The sequence below is a fragment of the Mauremys reevesii genome, linkage group 10 (assembly GCF_016161935.1).
Source record: "Mauremys reevesii isolate NIE-2019 linkage group 10, ASM1616193v1, whole genome shotgun sequence".
Classification (NCBI taxonomy): Eukaryota; Metazoa; Chordata; order Testudines; family Geoemydidae; genus Mauremys; species Mauremys reevesii.
The window spans coordinates 11861936-11883992 of NC_052632.1; the positions used below are offsets into that span (position 1 = coordinate 11861936).

The following is a 22057-nucleotide window of genomic DNA, read 5'->3' on the forward strand; positions in this document are numbered from 1 at the left end:
AATCAGATCCATGCATGGAGCCCTTAATGGCATTGCAGAGTCCAGTGACTCCACAAGCATCTGTCCAAATGGATCCGACTGCAGGACTGGGACCTTAATTTGCAAAATCCAGCTTCCAAAAATCTGCCTTGAACTTAGTGTTTAAAAGGTGACACAGATCAGAACTGCCTCTGTTTTGTGTTATTTTTTTAATTTTAAATATTCCCTCATCTCATCTTTTTTTTTTTTTCTTACCTCTTCTTTTATATTAAATCGCGATGGTTCTTGTCTGCTTCGGTTTGATCTCCTAACCCCATAAACATCAGGATATTCTTCCCACATCTGCAAAATAAACAGACCATCAGCAGGCCTGCTTCACCCCAATTATTGCTATCATTTTAGAGAAGTTTAAGAGTGAACTTCTGATGAATCAGTATGGCATCGGTATGGGGCTTTTGGTGTGGGGGGGGATGGTTAGGTAAGTTATGGAAACTTATGAAACATGACTGAAAGGATCATGGATCATTTTTTACTATATGCCTAGCAATGTTTTATAACATCAGCAGTCTCCCACTATATTTATTATACGGAGTTTTCCCTCCCCCTAGCTACAAAAAACTTCGAGGTTTATTTATGCTGTAGAAGGACAGGTATTTGAATACCCAGTCTCTCCAAGTGTCCCTGTTGGAATACAAAAAAGGAAACGAAGAAGGAATAACTCTCCATTTTCATATGAATGAACTGAGCTATTTATTTCAGCTAGAGAGACTAAAAGCTTTTTTAAATTCCCCACTCCATTTACATTAGACTTGTGGCAATGCTCAGTACTTCTCCCCATGCAAGAAACTCTACAGCAGAGGTCCCCAAACTGTGGGGGCAGGGAGGGGCACGCAGCAGGGCCCGGACCAGCCACGACGAGGGGTGGGGAGGGAGCACCACCCAGCCCCGCTTCAGCCCTGCCCCCAGCCATGACCCTGACTCCCGGCCACCGACTGCAGCTCTATTCTTGCCCCCAACCCCAGCTGCAGCCCCAGTCTCGGCCTCCCGGAGGAATGGGGCACCAACAGGTGTAAGGGGGGACATGACTCTGAAATAACTGGGTACCACTGCTCTACAGGGTCAAGAGGACAAATCTCTCTAACCAGAAGCACCTGCCCCCATTTCTCCCTTAGGGAAAACCCCTTTGGGTTAACTGAACAGCTCAATGACATGTGGGTCACCTCAGCTATCCAGAAAGCCTGGTAGATCTGTGTAGGGTTGTATTCCAATCTAGAGGCTAACTCTTGCAGGGCCCAGGGAGAAGGACTCTTGTAGCACTAGGAATTCCACCCACTCTTGCAGGTCTGTGCTAATGGAATTCAGCTGGACTTCTGATTGCCTGAAAGCAGGTGACCGTCATTATCCTGACAGCTCATCACAGCATTTATAGAGTACTGACTGCCTCTAAAGCCCCTTCTAGAGCATTTCACTGAGTTTGTAAACAGCTAGGAACATGGGTGGCTCTGGACACGGCTGGCATCACACATAATGTGGTAAATTATACCAGTTCATGGTGAATTGCTCTTGTCAGAGGCCCTAAAGCTGCCAAATTGTCTTCCTGTAACCAGTGTGAAACACTGGGTTTCTGCAATGTAAATGGATTCCCCCTACCATGCCTGCATAATTATTTGGCCAATCCCTCCTCTCAGCATTCTGTGACATAGGATGTCCCATAACGCATATACTGCTGGTGCTAGTCTGTGCACATATCCTCCAAGGTACTCTATCCACTATAAAGTCAGATGGCATACCTGCCCACATCATCCTGGAATGCACTGTGGCTCATAGGCACCAACTCCATGGGTGCTCTGGGGGCTGGAGCACCCACGGGGAAAAATTAGTGGGTGCTCTGCACCCACCGGCAGCCAAGCTCCCCCTCCTCACCTCCTTCTCCCCCCCCCTGAGCATGCTGCATCCCTGCTCCTCTCCCTCCCAGCGCTTCCCACTTCCCGCACTCCTCCCCACCACCTAACAGCTGTTTGGCGGAGCTTAGGACTTTCTAGGAGGGAGGGGGAGGAGCGGGGACACGTGGTGCTCAGGGGAGGAGGCGGAGAAGAGGCAGGGCAGTGGTGGGGTGGGAAAAGGCAGGGTGGGGCAGGGATTTTGGGGAAGGGGTGGAATGGGGGTGGGGCGAGGGCAGTGCAGGGGCGGGGCGAGGTGGGTCAAGCACCCATCATGCATAGGAGAAGTTGGCGCCTATGCAGTGGTTACACACGGTTACTGGTACAGGTAGTGCTCCAAGAACCATGTTGCTGTAACCACGTCAAATAAGAGTTTTGCAAACTGCTTACAAAAGTATGGTCTATTATACTTGTGTGGCCAGGCTCTTAGGAGGAGAAAGGAGACAAGAACTACAACCTGAGGGGAGGTGTATGTACAGATATGTGGATCACATGGGACACTAATATTGGTGAGTACTTTCCCTCTAAGCTGCGCGGCCGCACAGCAGCCTATTAAGCAACGCACAGGCACTCAGGGCCATGGCGGGGAGAGAGCCTCTCCCCCAGCCCCAGACCTGCCTACATATTGGTGCACATAAAATTCAGTCCGCACGTGCGTGGGAAAAATTAGCGGGAACACTGTTGGTGAGACACCTGAAGCCAGAATGTAATTTTGTAAATAATCTCATCACCTGTGTTTACATGCTCCTGCTTAGTCTAATTTGTCAACCTCTTATTGCCTGATTAGACTTTATCCCCATTTTATGGTCTTCTAAAGATATTCACCTCCATCCCACAAGTCTCCTTAAAAGCACTGGCAAGAGAAGGATACCTGAACACACTAACAGATACAAAAGTGACACCTGAAATGAAGGCATGATGAATGCAGGACGGTCACCAGCTCTGGGGTTCTGCTACATTTACAAGTGGTTATGAAGAAACACTACAAAGGAGAGGTTTCTTGTAGAAAATATACCTATTGGACATACACATACCCAGAAATAAATCAGAAGCCTGTTCAATCACTTTCCTATTGATACAAAAAAACGAAGGAAAAAAATCCCATTCAAATTTCCTTCTCTCTTAAATAGAAAGGGTTTTCAGAGCAGGGACCAACTCCCCCATCTGTTTGCACAGTGCCAACACAATGGGGCCCAATTCTGACTCCGGTCTCGCTGGTCATAGCTGTAATGTGAATACAGAATGATAAAAATTCATTGCACTGGTTAGTCCAGCGGATGTAATTCCAATAGCCCCAAACAGCTACACCAGCAGAGGCAGGAAGCAAAATGTCCACTATTACAGGAATTAAGGAAGATGGGCACCTTCCTCATTTGAAAGTGCCTCAATCTGTTCCATGTCTTGTGTATGTTATTTGGAATCCTGTGTATGGATCTGTTTTTTTCTCAGATATGTTTTAATGTTCATCTTCTAAAGATGTGCTGCTAAGAGTCCATAAAGGAAGAGACATAACTTCCTTTGGCCCCCACTAAACAACAATAAAACAGAAAGTTAAGTTTTGTGTTACTGTTACTGCTTTAAAAAATACATCCATCCTTGACACCCTTAACATGCGAGGCTGAACTAAAACCTGAACAGACAGCATAATGGTTCTCAGGCAGCTGAGGTGGAACATCCATTGTGAACAATTAAAATGCACGGTTTCTCTCCCTGCAGGCACTTGAAGCGTTTAGGCTTCAGGCACTGCGCTTCCCCAAGACCTAGCAAACAAAGTAGCTTTCTCCAAGAACTGACTTACTTGAATGTGTTGTATTTGGACCTCGCCATCTGGGCCTTCAAACCACAAATGGCAGTAATAATGCAGTCATACAGCACAAAATGTATAGACTGGTTAGGCTGACCTGACTTCTTTTCTGTAAGTCTGCTACATTTGCTGGGTTTCCACACCCTAAATTTAGTGGGGCACGGGGCCCCCTGGGGGGCCGCAAGCAGGTTTCCGGGGTTCCGCCAAGCAGGGCCAGCATTAGACTTGCTGGGGCCCATGGCAGAAAGCCGAAGCCCCAAGGAATGGGGCTGAAGCCCGAGGCCCTGAGCCCTGCCACCCAGGGCTGAAGCTGAAGCCTGCGCAACTTACCTTCACAGAGCCCCCTGTGGTATGGGGCCCCAGGCAGTTGCCATGCTTGCTACCTCCTCACGCTGGTCCTGGCTTTTATATGCAGAAAAATGGTTGTTATGGGACAAGCGGGACATGGAGTTTTTATAGCATGTTGGGGGAGCCTCAGAAATAAAAAGGTTGAGAACCCCTGCCCTAACAGACACCCTCCCTCTTTTTCCCCAGCTCGCTCTCCACTGCTTTTGACTATTGAGACTGCAAATTATCAGATTATTGCTTAAAAAATGATAACCCAGATAAGTCTGCTGTTTTACAGCCCTGGCTGAATCCACCTCAGGATAAACAACTTAGTCCAATCATGAGTTCTCAACCAGGGGGGCACAACATCAGGGTGAGTACACCAATAGGTGTCAGGGAATTGCCATCCCCCGCCCTTCCTGTATGGCTAAATGGGAGAAGGACACAGGCTACACCTGAGAGGGATCAGCTGGAAGGAGGAAGGCCCAATACGGAAAAGGCTGAGTACTACAGACCCAGAGGAATTAGGCAACAGGAAATCCACTTCCTTTTAGACCCACAATGATGGAATTAAAATAGTGAGCTGAGGGGCAACGTGGCACCCATGAATACTGGACATAGGTTCCCATCTTTGGGCACATGCCACTAGGAAGCTTTACTACTTTTACCTACGAGGGGGAGCCAGATGAAATAATGAAACCTTTTTTACTGACAGTTCATGTCTGCCTCCTTCATTTTGTCAGTCAGCCCTGTCACTACCTATCCCAGCCCCAAAGCATAAATCTCAAGCTGTCACACAGCGACATAGTCACGCGGAATCTCCTATTTGCATATATCACACAAGCTGGCTGAGATATACATGGAGTGACTGACAAGATGACCAAGGAAGCCAGCATCAGGGGGGCGGCTTTTTCTGAGAGGGTTTAGAGAAGGCTGGCAAAGTGGCCTGGAGGCAAACAGTTTCGCTAGTGTACTGCTCTCTAGTCCTTCATTCTGGGCAAGGGTTTGACAGTGCCTGGTTATAGATACATGGCTAGTTAAGAAGTGACAGGGACAATACCTTTTTTACATCTGCTATCCTTTCCTTCTTGCTGGCTGGTTTTTCTTTGGTTTCAGGTGGGGTCTGCTGGGATTTCGAACCTGTTGACTCGCTTTCAGATTCAGACTGGCTTTCGGAGGACTCTGAGCTGCTGTTTGTCTCACTGCCATGCTCACTGCCCTGTTCGCTCCCCTGCTCGCTTTCAGATTGGCTTGCAGAGTCGGAGCCAGAGGCCTCTTCAGATGCTGAGTGACTAATGGTAAAGAAAGAAGGAATTAATTTTAACTGCACTACGATGGCTAAGAAATAACCTCTGAGAAAACCTTAGCTGTATCCAAGGTACAATACTAGGCACATTTTTAAAAGCCTAACTAGGGGTGTAAATTCCCATGTCTAACAAGAATATTCTGCACTGCCACATCAGTCACATCCAGATACAATTGCTCTCCCAGTGGAGGACACACATTTGGTACATGAGGGAAGCGGATGGACTTCATGTCACTATCCAGTACCTACCTCTGGTCAACTAAAGCACCACGGACGGGCTGCAGAAAGAACAGCATCAAGGCTGCCTCTGGGAAGCCCACTCTCATTGTAAGGACTTGTTCTGCTCAGAGCAAGATGGAGCATGGCATGTTGGGACATGTAGTCTCCATGGCTCATACCACCAGATTAAAAATGAGTGTGGGCACGAGCTCTAGTATAGAACTCCATCCCTTTCCAATTTAGCAGCCAAATTAGGACCATACCAGATCAGACCAGTGCTCCACCTGGTCTAGCATTCCACCTCGGAGAGGGGCCAGTACCAGATGCTTCAGTGGTAATAATAAGATATGCCCCAGAAAAAGCAAGTTCAACAGTGGAGTGGTGGAAAGGCATTTTTATATGTGGTTGGCTGGCTGAATTCTTGTTGAAATGGTTACATTACTGCTGCTGGGATTTCACTTACTGTGTTATTAAAAACGTTAGGGAGCCTAGAACAGATGTCTTTTTATTGTTTTTAATCAAATCAAACAGCAAGAGGGAATCCGTGTCTGCTCTAAATGGGAGCATCTGATTTTCTTAGATTCAAAGGGGCTTTTCATCAGGCATGTGAGTTTAACTACAGATACCAAGTGTTTCCATACATTTCATTCATACATGATTTGCAGTGCCAGGAGTATCCAAAGGGAGAGACGAGAGGTCATGCTGTATTAAAAATCCAACAATACACATATTGCCACCAGAGGCCTCACATGGCAGTGCCCATCTCTCCTAGAGCTAGTAGCAGGCATCATATTTTTGTTTCATTTTCCATTTCCCCAGCCTCTCAAACCCCCACTTGCAACCCAACCAACGAGGAAGAGAAACTCATTACAGAACAGCAGATTATGCACATGACAGAGAGGGAAGAAGAGCAGCTAGAGTTAGCAATCCTGGCATCACATCTAGCCCTACAACAAACTAAAAAGAAAATTGTGAAAATAAGACTACAAACTCTATGGGTCAGAGATGATCTTTTTGTTCGTTGTTTGTAAACAGCCTAGAATACTGGAAGAAAAGAGTCGGCACAGTTCCAAGAGGGAAATGTAGTTTTTAATTTGTCCCCTTTTATAAAATGATAAAAGAACAAAATGTATCTAGTTTTTGTCCAGACTGATTAATTTCAGCAGTATCAGTACATTTAAAAAAGGCAGAAGCAAGAATATAATTATATAATACAATGATAAAATTACATAAAACCAATGTACTTTTGCACCGTAGCTATCAATAGACACAATAAAATAAAATTCATAAATCTTGCCACATATAAATAGAAAAAATTCAAATATGGAAATAAAAAGAGTCCTATTTTTATAAGGAATTCTTTTATGAGGCCTTGTAAAAACTAAATCTCCTTCCTGTAAAATATAGGTCTCCTACCCACAAAGACTATATCCGCAGCCAGTCGTGAATAAATACATCCCAGTCAATTGCCTAAGTACAGCAAATCACTACTGGAGAACAGAACTGCATTTTCTCAAAGAGCTGGCAGAGGGCAGCAGTGAAACACTGCATGAAAAACTGCTCCAGAAATTCCTCCAGTGCTGCTGGGCACTCAGCCAGCCTTCCAGTCACCATTTTAGAACATTGCTCTTCCACCATCTTATGGTTTGTCCCTGCTCTTGTGATTTCTGGTTTGTTTTGTGTCTCAAAATGGAAGAATTTGAAATCAAAAGAAAAAAAATTAGCTATAAGGAAAGATTTCAAAACTTGGAAGAAGAGAAATGACCAACGTCTAAGTAATGTTTAAAGATGAGCTCATTAAAATCTGTTTTACCTACTTCAGTTTGGCTTTAAAAGTGGGAGGAATATGAAATTCAGAAGCTGTTACCCCTTTTCCCCGCTCTGTCCTAGGAGAACTGGAAAAACAAGACAAGCCACTTTGTCATTTTTCTCTCCAACACCCCCGTTGCTTGTGCCGCCACTTCTAGTCCACACAAAACACGGCTCTTGCTAAGATCATTTTATGTGCCTGTACTCAAAATATGTCACACTACCTTAAATCCTTCCATTTTGCCATCACCTCAAGTTCAAGTTTCTTGTCCTCACCACCTTCCAGGCTCTCCCCATCTTTGCCCTTGCTTATTTATTGGCTCAGCTCTTTTCACATCGCCCCCCCGCCGTAACCCCTCTCCCCCACTCCCCGCCCCATCTGTCCACTTCTCTTGGAACGTCCTCACTGAATTCATTCCTAACACCACCACCTCTCCTCTTTCACTTGAAACTAGCCCACTCTAGACCCACTTACTAGCAATTAGGGCTGGTTGAATATTTTCTGCTGGAACTGTTTTTTGTGGGGAAATTGGGTTTTCAGTAAGACAACATTTTTCAAGAAAAGTTCCTACTTTCTGTGGAAATTTTCAATTTTTAGTCAAAAAGTCAAACACTCAAAAACTGAAATATTTCCATTTGGACATACTGACAAGGTGCCTCGTGGGAGCTGTAATTCAGTTGCTTCATGTCCCCATTCTCTATCAGCCAGGCTCCTCAGCTGGCCTGCATCTCCCATAAATGCACCCTGGCAAGGGACTCCCATGGTGAACCGCTTCCCCTCTCTAAGAGGGGACTATGGGGTGAATTATGGGAAATGCAGTCCAACCTGGGAGTGCAGTTTAGAGGGGCGAATGGAAGCTTGCGGTGCTCGAACTACAACCCCCATAAGGTGAAGTGGCAGCATTTCCAAATTGAAATATTTCAATGTTTGGCCAAAATATTTTTGTATTCCACTGAAAATCAAAATTGAGGGGAGGGAAGGTGTCCCATTTTCTACTAGCACTGGCTACAAGAAGTTAAACAACAATAATGGCTGGGCTGAGGTCCAGGTGGCATAGTTGATATTTATTTAAGAATACCTGTTATCCCTCCCTGCAGCCCTTTGTTTGTCAAGGTTCTGACCTCTTCCAGGGCGGAGACCACATCTACCACACTGTGGGTAATACCCATAATGCAAATAAGGATTAAGAATAGTGAAATCTCAAAACTGTCACTTCTTTAGAGAGAGGAATCAGCCATACATGTTTGCAGGTGTGTATGTACATGAATATACACTTGCTAAAAATACTGCAGCTGAGTATGTCATATTTCTTCATTTTCTAAGATTGTGGCAAGCAATTACCTTTTTAAAACGCCCTGAAACCTGTTACTGAAACAAAGGGCATGTGCTTTACTTTCATATTTTAATTAAATAAAAAAATTTAAAGTATTAGAAAGAAAAGTTCATTCTAACCATCCTAACCATCTCTGACAATATCTAGAAGCAAATATACCCCAGCCAATAGGCAAACAGTATTTGTTTGGAATCAGAGGGGTAGCCGTGTTAGTCTGTACCAGCAAAAACAAGGAGGAGTCCTTGTGGCACCTTAGAGACTAACAAATTTATTTGGACATAAGCTTTCGTGGGCTATAACCCACTTCATCAGATGCAAGTATGTGCTTGTTAATCTTTAGAGCTGTACACAATTAAGAGATTAAAGTCCATGAGATAATCTTTTTTGGACGCTAAAAATGGGCACCAGAGTAAGGCAACTTTCAATTACACTATGGGAAAGTATATATCTGAAAATCACTTTGGGCCCAACCCAATATCCACTAAAGTCAAAGGACAAACACTAAGTGTGAGTTGGGTTGGCCCCTTTATGGGGAGTGTATCTACAAATCTAGATCCACCAAGACTCAGAAAAGATGATTCCACATTTCTGCGATGTACTCCAGTCTGTAACTCTTTACTCATGAGGCAAATATTTCTGATCTGGGAAAAATTGACCCATTGCTGAAGAATAAAAGGAAATAATCCTATCTGCGTTCAAGAAATAACTAGTTTAACAGCAACACTAGGACCTTACTAGGTCACCTTTTCGTAACGATGCATCTTAAGAAATCTGCAAGAAAATTGTAGCAGGGCTTGGGTGTCATGATGACTGCTCTACCATTTTACAGCTGGGCAATACAACACAATTTTGTAGTTTTTATATTATATATATATAAACTGCACCCCAAATTTCTTTGCATGAGGAAATTAGAGAGTGAAGGTGAAGGATATGTTTTCAGAGGGCCACAGAGAGGTTTTTGGGGAGTCTGGGGCAAAATCTGAAACTGAGGCCTCTTCCTCCCCCCCCAAAAAAACCCCACAAGAGTGCAAAAATGCGCAGACACCTGAAATGGAGACAGGGACAGCACTTGAAGAAGGCAGCTTACTTTCCAGCATATACACAAAGGAGGCAAACTAAAGCTCCCCCTGCAACCTTAGTTCTAGCATTTCCTAACTTTTGAGTGATTGACTTTACCTCTTTGCTTTGGTTTTTTTTTTTTTTGTTTGTTTGAAACAGTGTGTGTGTCATTTCCTAGGTTTTATAAAAGGCAAAGTGATAAGATTGATCATATAAAATCATATTGTTCGCCCACAGCAGTAGTGTTTAAACCCCAAACCACACTTCACACCTCTTCATTTGAGCTAATGGTGTAACATGTAGCAGCACCAAGCTATTATCCTGACTGTGCACCATTCACCAGATGTAGCAGCACACATTTTTCCAGTGGCTTGCACAACTATTTGGTAGACAGTAGCAAAACGTTGAGTATCAGGATTCCTGGATTCTATTCCTGATTCTGGAAAGGAATGTGGTCTAGTGGTTACAGACAGCACAACCAAGCATATACCTGGGGCACATGGAGCATGAAAGGCAGCGTGAGAAAGTGGATGAGACTTGGAACTACCCCAATTAGAGATAAGGTTTTATTCCCAGCCTGACCTGACCTTATGCAAACTCTGAGGTATCCGATCTGTAAAATAAGGTAAATGATACTTGCCTGCCTCCTAAGGCAAGGGTGTGAGGCCTTGCTCAATAACATGGGTTGTGAAGTACACACCAAAACGAAAGGAATGCTGCAGCTCCTCCTCTTCACTATGTGAGGCCCTGCATTTTATCTTTTGCTCTAGCTCTGCACCTATGAGCATGTTTGGTGCAGATGAAGCTGGGGGAAAAAGGGGGACAGGGGGAAAGAGAAGAGGAGGAGGGAGCTCAAGCATGTTTGGTGTAAATGGAGTCTTCAGAGATTTTTAGGAGCAAGCCTCTACAGAGCATGTACAAAATGTGATTTCCAGAGGCTAACTTGAGAAAATGTGGATGATGTTCATGGGCACAAAAAAAGGCACCCCAAGCTGCCCTTTCCAAATATCCAGCTCCTGCTCCACAGGATGGAGGGTCTAACACCCTTTCAAGAAAAATGTATTCAAAAAACCCTGAAAACCTATTTTGCCCAACTTCATTTTCAGTAAAAGCTAAACCATTTTTGTTGAAACTTTCAGAATACAGCATGAAAGAGAGAGGAAATATTGAAAATTTCTAACAGAATTGTTAAAGTTTGGCAAATGTATAAGTATCTAAAAATAGCAGGTTATAACAGAACATGTTAAGCAAACAACAATAGACTTTTAGTACCAGCTCTAAAGTCCAGTACTGATGAGACTGTAAATTACTGCCTATGTTTATTTTGTTTGTATATCACCCAGCAATAGGGTCTTTTTGGTGCTACTAGAATACAACTAATTATTAAGAACTATATGCTCACAACTGGCATCCTAGCTGTCACCATCCTTGTTCCAGTTTCAAGGCTAACTGGAGATGGATGTTCACGGAAAAGCTGAGCTTTCAAGAGATTTTTTGTGAAGCATTAAGTGAAAGCACCATCTTTTGGCCAACACTGTCTCCCTCTCTCCAAGATAAGTTTTAACACCTAAGGCTCCAGAGGCAGAACCAAAGAACAAGCACTTACTGAGCTCAGTAAATGGTTCATATTTGCATACCTCTCTCTAAAGTTCTCTGCTTTGTAAAGTATGTTGAGATATACTGGACTGACCAATTTTATAAATCTATTATTTACACTACACCTACATTTACATAATATAGCACAACTAGCATTCTCTTCAGGACTGGAATAGCAGGGGGTGTTGCAGGTTACAAAGTGAGGTGCACTTGCAGAGTTGTGTAGAGGCCAAAAGATAGGAAAAACAGGAGATCCTGCTTATCTAGTAAAGATGCACTAGTAAAAATGAGCAGAGTGCCCATGAAAAAGAGCTTGATTACAAAAGAAGTCTCTCACCCACAACAGAAACAGATTCTGAACTGTTATCCTTAAAGGCACAGCAAAAGTAGGAATTGTATGAGTAGTTCTGAAGAGCATTTTGATACAATATAGAATTTTCATTCAAACTCGCTGCCTCTGACAAGGTCTTATTCATATTGGACAAAGTTAAAGCAGGACTCTACTCTGAAAAATGACCTCATAAATGGCACCTTCTTGCACAAATCTCCTTTTGTGCACTTCTGAATCATATGGTCTATTTTTACTGCTTCTTACTCATGTCACACTGCAGAACAATTTCCCAGAAGGGAGTGAGCTGCATATTTCTTCTGAAGTATGAAGAGAATTGCTTATGAAATTACAAACAGTCACCCATGTGTCAATGAAGGCCTAATTTGACTTGCAGTAACTTTATTACTTATGATGACATATTAGAAGGAACACCATGTTAACTTTGCAGGGCTTACATTTCGAAAGTGTATTCATTATCTTGGAAAATGGAACATATTTGCTATAGGGATTATTGAGACACCAACATGAAAATCCACATAATTTTTAGTCCTTTTTCAGAGCAGAGTCTTATTTTAAGAGCTGCTAGGTTTGAGATGTTTATTTTTCGTCTTCCTTTATAAAGATGTATTGTCTTTCTCACCATTATAGGCACAGATTTAGAGCAGGGTCCCACGGGCCCGTAGTTTGCCCACCTCTGATTTAGAAGCAGCATTTGAGGTACCGTCACTCTGTTTCTGCCCACTCTTTTCATTATTTGACACTAACTGTCTGATAAACAGCTTTGCCTTCATCAAAACTGGAACCGTAAGTTGCATATCATACCGTAAGTTGCAGCAGATCTCTCTGGGAGAGCGCTCTCCTGTCACCATAATAGCTTCTGCCTCTCACGGAGGTGAAGTAATGTCAGCGAGAGCGTGTCTCCCACCGGCACCAGTGTGGCCAGCTTTTAGGTCGCTGTAACTTGCCCCCCCGTGACGCCTTTCACACACCCCTGAGTAATGTAAGTTACATCAACTTAAGTGGTAGCACAGACCAGCCCTGAGAAACTCCAAAGCCAGACTCTTCCCAGTTCACCCTTGAGTGAAAGGGTAGACTTCAGGGCTCTGAAAGAGGCGGATCTCCCCTTCCCCAAGGATGTGGTGGGGTCTGAAAGTACTAACGTGTTTAACGTTCACCAAGAGCAGCATATAACTCAGTTGTGACTGCCTCACTGTTCCCACTCATGCAGCACCCACTGTTGAGAACCTTATAATACAGGTGTGGGCAGACTTTTTGGCCTGAGGGCCGCATCAGGTTTTGGAAATTGTATGGAGGACCTGTTAGGGGAGTGGGGGCGTGGGCCAGCCTGTACCCCCCCCTTCTGGCCCCCTGACAGCCCCCCCAGACTCCTGGCAAATCCAAACCTCCCTATTCCTTGACGGCCCCATCCAAACCCCCCCCTTCTTCGTCCCCTCACAGGCCCAGGAACTCCCACCCCTGACTGCCACCGCTGCCCCATCCAACCACCCCTTCTCCCTGACCACCCCCAGAACCCCTGCCACTGACTGCCCCATCCAACCCCTCCTGCTTCCCGACTACCCCCATTCAAACCCTGTTCCCCGCCCTCTGACCACACCTGACCCCTATCCACACCCCTGGCCCCTGACCACCACCCTGAACTCCCCTGCCCTCTATCCAACACCCCACGATGCCACCCCGCTGGAGCCAGCCACGCACTGCACAGCACAGAGCACCGGATCAGGCCGGGCTCTGCAGCAGTGCTGCGCCAGAAGCTTGCCGCCCCGCCGCCCAGAGCTTTGTGCCAGCAGCACAGTGAGCTGGGGCTGCGGGGGAGGGGGAACAGCGGGGGTAGGGCCAAGGGCAAGCCTGTTATAATACCAATGCATAATGGGAGAAGAGACAATATCTAGTACCCTGTCTTTTTGCCTATCTGTGCCCTTGGGATTAGATAAAAACAAGGAGTCTGGTGGCATCTGAAGAAGTGGGTTTTTACCCACAAAAGCTTATGCCCAAATAAATCTTAGTCTTTAGTCTTAGTCTAGTGACGCCTCGTTGTTTTTGTGGATACACACTAACACAGCTACCCCTCTGATACTTGGATTAGATAACACATTTCCCTTTAGGAAAGAAACAGCAGGACAGAAGCTATTTCATACATCACTCAGTCATTTTAACTGCCACTTTAGCAGGTTTGTTTATCCGTGTCAGCACAGTCAGCATGGAGGAGCACAATGGCCAATTCAAAAGGGACTCTGTATGTAGTCAGCAACACAGACTTGTAGTGAACATGCAAATGCTTTAGGGGAAATATGCACAGCAATCGGTGTTTCACTCAAAATGGCTAATTGATTTTAGTATGTGCTAGAAAGAGGCTTTTTTTTATATTGTGCATGAAACCCTGACAAGTCTTATATTAAAGAAACAGGCCCTAAAAGAATTAGTAAAATTTGGATTTAGGCTTTCCCCCTTGATTGTTTAAAACTTCAGCCAGTTACATTTGTGTGTCCAGTGCAAAACCCAGAAGATATGGGTTTACCACAGATACTGGGGGGTCTGCTGTACGATTCTATCACAAGTGATCTTTAAAGGCAGTTTTGGCTGGAGAAGTTAGGACAATAATCTATTTGGTGCATCCCCTGCAGACATCATGCGACAGCCATCCCTCTCCAAATACAGTAATGATGAAAGGAGATCTGAAAAGGTGGCAGATTCACAGTTAAGAGGTGGGACTCCCTCACAGAACAAAAAGCATCCAACTGTTCCTACAAACTCCACTATTAGTTTTTACAATATATTAAAATAGAAGGAATTATGTTGATATTTCTATGCCTAAAAATGAAGAAAAAGAAACGGAAGGAAGCCTAAACACTTAACAGCTTCACAAATATTTTAGAGCAGTAAACAGTTGGCAGAATCTTTCCACTGTCACATAGAGAATTGGTTCTGGGTGGGGCAGGATTGGGGAATAGCAAGCAATGAACTGTTCAAAATCACTGCTGTAAAGTACCCAATACTTAGCAAAACACTTCACACTTACTATCTCAGAGGCAGAAGGCTAAATAAATAGGTATCCTGTCATTTCTTCAAGTGGCCGCTATAGAATAGAGGTGAGGCACTGAAGGAAGTGGGGGGAGGGGTTGGAATGACATTGCTATGGGGATTGATGATTCACTTTCTAAGGGCTGGTCTACACTGGGCACTTCCATTGGCTACCTCTCTCAGGGGTGTGAAAAATCCACTTTTGATACACACAGACAGTGCTAGATCAATGGATGAATTCTTCCATCAGCCTAGGTACCACTTCTCAGGGAGGTAGATAAGCTACACCAATGGTAGAATCCCTTCTGCATCTACACTGAAGCACTACAGTGGTGCAGCTGCACTGCTAGAGCAGTTTAAGTGTAGACATACCCTTGTTAATTGACACTTTGCCACTATTCCCCCCCCCTCGCCCCATCAACTCAACATCATGCCAGTGCATTTAAAGTGTAGTGGATGCAAAAGAGTGTATGTCTTCAGTGCAGTTAGTCTGGCTCTGGGCATTGGGTCAGCCTAGCTCAGGAGCACTGAAATGAGTCGGTGTTCTCACCTGGTGCTGCACTTCCCCTGTGTGCTTCTAAGACTTCTGGGGCCACACCCAAGATATGCCTCTCTCTGACCTTATCTGTCCTGAGCAGAAGGGGGAACTGCAGAAAGGCAGGGCCTTTGGCATGGGAGAACTATCAGCACTTGACTGATTTAGACCTCACTGCACAATGGGCAGGATGACAAGTAAAGGCAGAACCCAGGCTCTAAAGCTATATCGCCAGCTGTGAAAGCTAGCCTGTGTTGAAAGCACCGCTAAACTCAGGCGAGAGGTGTTATGTATGGATGAGAGAAAATATGGGGCAACATGCTTAGGGCTTTGTCTACACTTGAAACTCTACAGCAGAACACCTTCAGTGCTGCAAGTATGCAAATATAGCGTTTCAGTGTAGATAAATTAAAAAATTATTAAAGCTAATGTTAAAATTATATAATATTACCTATGCCAATGGGAGGGGTTATCCTGGTGGCACAGGTATTCCACCTCCCTGAAAGGTAGATTCTTCCACCAACCTAGCACTATCTACAAGGGGACTTAGATCATCTTAAAATATTGCTCAGGGATGTGAGTTTTTCATATCCCTGAGCAAGGCAGCTGGGTTGATCTAATTTTCTAGTGTAAATGAGCCCTTAGTTGGCTGTGATAAATGAAGACAGTTTCTGTAGGATTATGAAATCACACAGTTGATCTATTTATTCTTGTCTTCCATTTCTGTTACATAAAATACTCAGGCTAATAGAGTTAGAGAATACAGTGTTTGATTATTTCAAAGAAGTCTGAATTAAGTTTTGAGTGTTAAAGTTCATAAATTTAAAACTATTTCTAACTTCTTGCAGTTAGTTTACAAGAATTCTATATATTCTTTGCAGTTCTAGCAAAGCTCAAAAAAGAAAATACAGTAGTTTAAAATCTGAATCATGTATTTGTAATGAGATAAGTTACTTCCTTAAAATAAAAATGAACCATCGCTTTGTATTTCATGTAGATTACATCATAATACAACATGGATTGCTTGGTTTTGTTTTTTTAAAAAACCCTTCAGATTAGAAGTGAGCAGAAGATTAAAAAGTTTAAAAAACAAAAAAACTCTGCAGAGCCATGGAGAACCAAATTCTGTAAGTGCTACTGCAGGATTGGAACAAAAAGCACTCACAGTAACAACCAATTAGATTGTAAACTGGAGAACCAAAAAGAAGGAATTTGTAGCCAGAACATGTTCAAAATGTATTTTGTTAAACATGTCCAGCATTGCTTGTCCTATGTTTTTCTTAAAAAGAGTAAAATGTGACCTGGCTAAAAGCATTTGCACACTTATGGGGCAAGTGGGGAAATGGGGCTTCATCCATTTAAGATTTGTAGAGTTATAAAAAATGTCCAGCTGTTCAAGGAACACTAAATGGTTAAAGGGTATCCCAAGTTAAAAAAAAAAAAAAAAGAATCAAGGAAAAAAACCTACTAGAATTGTCCTTAAAGAGGATGTGAGAAAATTCATTGTAGATCTACTGCATGCACTCTCTCTCTCACACTGGAATGAATGCTGTGCATGCAAACGCTGTTTTCCCTGCTGGCTGAGCAGGCAATCGCTCTCTTGCCAAGCGTGGGGGAGGTTCTGAAAAGCAAGCTTATGCTGACATCACTAGAAGGCAGAGCTCTGCTTCCACAGAGGCGCCCGAGTGTTGACTGTCCTGTTACCAAGTGAGCTAACAGCCAATCAGATTCCACAGCAAAAACAAGATGGCCTTTGAACTCCCCACCAGCAACTTCCTGCTGTTTTCAGAGTACACACAGTGCAATGCAGTATGTCTGTCAGCTATGCGGCACAAAGGAACAGCCATTTTGTGACTGAACTGGACCTGCACCAAAATGCCAAGCGTTTAATCACTTTTCCTTCTTTCCAAGAGTGGCTAGTTTCCTTTTGAGCATTAACAAGACAAGAAATACTAATTGCTGATGAAACCAGATAGAGGTGTTCATTTCTGTTTCACTTCTTTATTTTCCCCAGATAAAATCCTCTTTTATATGAAACTACTTCTTCATAAAATGGCTGCCACAAACTGAATGTGTTCTGTTCTACAAAGTCTGCTGCATTCTGCAGTTCAGTTCTACAAAAGCCGTTTGCCAAGAGGACAACAGATTACAGACCTAAAACTTCAAAGTTCTCAATGGAAAACAGGTCTAAATCCATTCACACAGAACTAATATTTCCAAATTGTATTTTATAAACACAAAGTGCAAGTTGGAAGAAAATACAACTGTTTGTACTGCTTCTGCATCTCTTATGTAATAAAAATACAAGCCATGTCCATTTCATTATGGTTAGGGCTATAAGGTAACTGCAATGAAGAAATTCCAAGGGATTTAAGCAGAAGTTGGATCTATATGGTGTGTCCTTATCTTATGTTATTTATACTACTGTTGTACAGGATTGGCAATTCCTAGATGTATTTTATCTTAATTTGTATTTCAGATACCAGTATTTGTGAAGCTAATGTTGCAGTCAAAATTTATTGTGCAACTGCTCCTCTTCACATCTGGCTTTTTTTAAAAAATGCATTACAAAAGGCAGAAGATGCAAGAATTTTTTTTTAAAGAAACGTTACTGCCAACATTTTGTTCCATTGTTTGAAATTTTGAGTTATTGACAACATCTCAGCTTTCATCCTGGGTGAAGCAAGTTAAATTGCGTGAGTTTAACAGTTAACTTGGAAAGCTTGACAATTGGGTTACTGTCTGTATACTGAAATACAGGATGAGATGTTTCATAGAATCATAGAATATCAGGGTTGGAAGGGACCTCAGGAGGTCATCTAGTCCAACCCCCTGCTCAAAGCAGGGCCAATCCCTAGGCAGATTTTTGCCCCAGATCCCTACATGTCTCCCTCAAGGGCTGAACTCACAACCCTGGGTTTAGAAGGCCAATGCTCAAACCACTGAGCTATCCCTCCCCCCTTCTATTCATCCAAAAGGTCCCAAGAAAGGCCTACATATGTGCAGACTCCACTAAACTTTTTGTAAGAGTTAAACTAACATCATTTCCCCTCAGGAATAATTTCTGTTTCAAGTCAACTCTCAGAGGAGTTTATTTGTTCAGATAAGGTTTTTTTTTTTCTTCTTTCCTAGGGCTGGAAATTCAGGAATCTCAATTCCAGTCATCTTCCCTAGTCATTATACTAATGGACTCTCTACCAAACATACACATTGTTTCCCATCTGTATTTTGCAGATCAGTGACACCAGTCATTCATATCCACCTTACCCATCCATTTTCATTACTGTAGCCTCCAATCAAGGCATGATTGTGTAATATGACTTCACACATTACCTAATGCTTCTAAGCTAGTCCAACAAAATTGTGAGAGGGGAGTCAAGTCAGAGAAACATGATCTGTGCAGACATCAATGTGTTTCAGGGTTGCAGTAAAACAAGCTGAAGGCTTTACTTCCTAGAAATCATTTCCCCCGTATCTTAAAGTCAACCTTAGAAAGCAAAGTATTTTAGACATTCAGCTGACTCAGCTCAGAAAATAAGGCTCATTTATAAATATGCTCTGTTCAATTGCTCCCACACTCCAGGTGAGTAGATATTACCAGCAGTAAGTTTATTCTGGTGAAGTATGGGAAAAAGGGGAGAAAAATGTTGTGTTTTACTTTTTTATTTAATACAACAGGTGAAACACATGGCTCAATCAATGATGCTAGACACATGATCTTTGCTACAAAAGAGCAAAATTACACATGTGATGCTATGCAAATATTATACCCTTGGGACAGAAAAAAAAATCAAGGGTTGTGTGTCTGTGTGATCCCAATTATTCACCCATTATACCCAGTTATTGGACTTCATTTTATTTGGCATAATGTTCCTATACTCCTAAAATGTATTTATTCTGATTGCTGTTGCTCTTACTACTGATGGTCCACATTTTTCAGTGACATTTAGATTAAAAAGCAAACCAACTTTTCTTGACAAAGTCAGGATTTTTGCAGCTGCACTTAAACATAATTACAACCTTATAATTAAGGTTGAAAATATGTCAAACATTTTAAAAAAATACAAGTCCTTGTATATACTGTGTGTATGATTCGGTGTTTTTTTTTTTAAACCAATTTAACAATACCCATTTTAAATCAAATAAACTTACCTATTTCCATTTTAACACCTTTTATTACATTGCAATTTAAAAACATTCCTGATTAGCATGCAAAATTAAGTTTTAAAAGGTTCTAACAAAATAATGTGGTCATGAATGTGTTTCTACCACAATATTTCAAGTTCATATAATGTTCAAGAATAGGTTAAATATTACTGGAACAAGAATCTTATTCATACATTTGATAAACTTACATAGTGCACATATTGATACCAAAGAGTTTTAGAATTCGTTTTATTGACAATTACTTAAAAGATACTCAAGGAAAAATGAACAGGTCTTGATTTAATAAAAGTTAACATAAATAGGCAAAATGTAATGTATTGACAAACCACTGAAGAGCAATGCAAAGTTTTTAGACTTCAATGTTAGATTAAGCCAACATATTGTTTAAGATACAATGTTAGAAGCTAAATGAAGAACAAAACAAAGGACTTAATGTTGTTGTAAGTCTATCAAATGTTAGCAGTATTTTCAGCATTCTGTACTCTTCCTCAAATCAAAGTTAAATTTATAAAGTATCTGAAAAGAATATCATTACTTGACATAAAAGTAAACACATTCTGAGAAAAAATATACAAAACAAGCAATGAAAGGACACCAAGGTTCCCATTAACAATCCTAGTTTAGATTTTATAAACATGAAATACTATCACCACCAGGGGAAAGTTTGGTTAAATTGTATCAAAATATCCTAAAATAGCTAAAAACAGTATCAAAGTTCTGTAAGCCCAAATAAAATATAAAGTAAGGAGCATCAATCAAACAGGCATTTTTTAATTTATATTTTAAAATGAACTTTTTTTCATTCAGGTAAGTTTCTCTAGTGTCTATTTACTATAATTTACTACTACTAGGCTTCTGTATGGCCCTCAATTAAAGTTTAGACTTCTGAGATTCTTCAAAGAAAAATTTGCCTTGTATGTAAAATGGTGCAATGCAGCAATGGCTAAACCGACAAGGTCGTTTTTCACAGAACAAAAAACCTAAAAACTGAAATTCAGAAACTGAAAAAGCATAACAGAGAAAGGGGCTCCCTTGAATAAAGGTACATTACCTTTTGACTCTGACATGGGCCCTTAAGTCACAACACAACTTTCAGAAATTGCTAGCAAAAAAAATTAGGGTGTGGCATATTAACAATCTCAAGGTCATTCCTTAAAAAAGGAATCAAAATCAGTTAAATGTTTTGTCTTAAGTATGGATAGTAAACCAAAGCTGTCAAGGTAAACACTGTATTCAGAGGTTTTCAAAAAATAAAATAAAGTTGATAGATCATACCTCGATGCATTGCTGTGTACTGAACCCTCCTCTCCTTGGCTTTTGTCCTCATTTCTCATCATCTTTTAATTCTTAAATATTAAAGGGGGATATCTGTGTTTGCTTTGATGTCCTGTGCCCAGGTATTTACTGTCAAAAGTTGAAAGAAAGGTAAGGTCCCAGTTTGTTTCAGTAGCTTTCGTTATCAAGAACAAAGTCCTGACGCTGCAATGATAGTTATAACAATACACAACACTGATCAGCACAGGAAAACGGACACTTAAAACAATAATATTCATTTTAAAAAGAAAAAATTGGAAGAGAAACAGCCCAGAGCAGCATCCTGCAAACTTTCCCAAAGTAACAGAGGAAGCAAAAATCTCTGTATTTTATTGCGTCATTCCCAATACAGCTCAAATCGGTCGAAAAGTCAAAGTACTCAAAAACGGCAGAAATCTGAAAATTAATATTATTTGCCCACCTACCTGATCCATGCACCACCGCCAGGACCAAGCCGATATTAGTTTCGGGTAGTGGAAAAACATCAGATGCAAAATATTTGGAGGTAAAACGATAACTATATATTTTAGATAATAAAAAAAATAAATAGATTCTAACCCCCAAAAATATACTGCCGTGAAAGCAAAAGCAGCGATAATTAGTACAAAAAAGGTCCGGGGGAAAAGCTCATTAGGAGAGCGCACAAAAATGGAGGTACGCCATGGCTTCTAAGCTGGAAAAACAACGACCTGGGCTCTCTCCACGGCTTCTTCTTTCCAGCAAGGCACGAAAAGAGAGCCTCCAAAAGCTGCTTTTCTGCCCGAAAAAGGCTCAATTAGCCCCCGATTCGTGCCTAGAACAGGAAAGGGGCTCTGGGGGCCCCCTGAGGCTGCCCAAAAGTTAGGGAAAGTTGCGTAAAGTGTTGGGAAGGCACGGAGCTCAGCGCGCTCTCTCTAAGGCACAGCCGCCATCTAGAGCTCCTTCCCAGCTCTGAGCTCTGCCTTTGATTGACACTCTCTACATTTACCCCACAACTCAGGTGATGTACCATAGACCCACCCCTTCATTTCTACCAAAAAAAAGAGATAGCCTCCACCTAAAGGGTGCCTGCCACCCCCCCACATCCTTGGCTTCTTCAAACCACCCCATCTGAGGGGGCACCTTAACCCCATCTGGCTCAGACACCCTTTTCAAGCCAGAAAGAAATGTAATTTGTTTCTTTTGTTTTAAAGATTTGCTAAATATTTCAGTCCATGGGCTAAAATTACTTCCTCCCTGGACAGGAAGTGGTGCTGTAACAAGCCATTTTTAAAGAATGGAAGAGGGACTAATAGCCAGATTTGAGCAACAACCCCCCT

General features: G+C 42.3%; 1 protein-coding gene across 9 annotated transcripts in view; it reads right to left on the reverse strand.

Annotated features, from left to right (window-relative positions):
• The window catches only part of CHD2 (chromodomain helicase DNA binding protein 2), an 83491-nt gene extending 61470 nt beyond the window's left edge, over positions 1-22021 (reverse strand). For 4 of the 9 annotated variants that reach the window (XM_039490678.1, XM_039490681.1, XM_039490676.1 and 1 more), the window contains exons 1-4: positions 21185-22001; positions 20721-20849; positions 5111-5342; positions 235-321 (exon numbers count right to left, since the gene is read on the reverse strand). In XM_039490678.1, the coding sequence (XP_039346612.1) occupies positions 235-321; positions 5111-5342; positions 20721-20782 (381 nt within the window). In that variant the 5' untranslated portion in view covers positions 20783-20849; positions 21185-22001. Of the gene's footprint in view, positions 1-234; positions 322-5110; positions 5343-20720; positions 20850-21184 lie in introns of those variants that run through there. The other 5 variants (XM_039490680.1, XM_039490679.1, XM_039490686.1 and 2 more) reach the window with 4 other exon arrangements.
• Between the last annotated feature and the right edge of the window lie 36 nt (positions 22022-22057).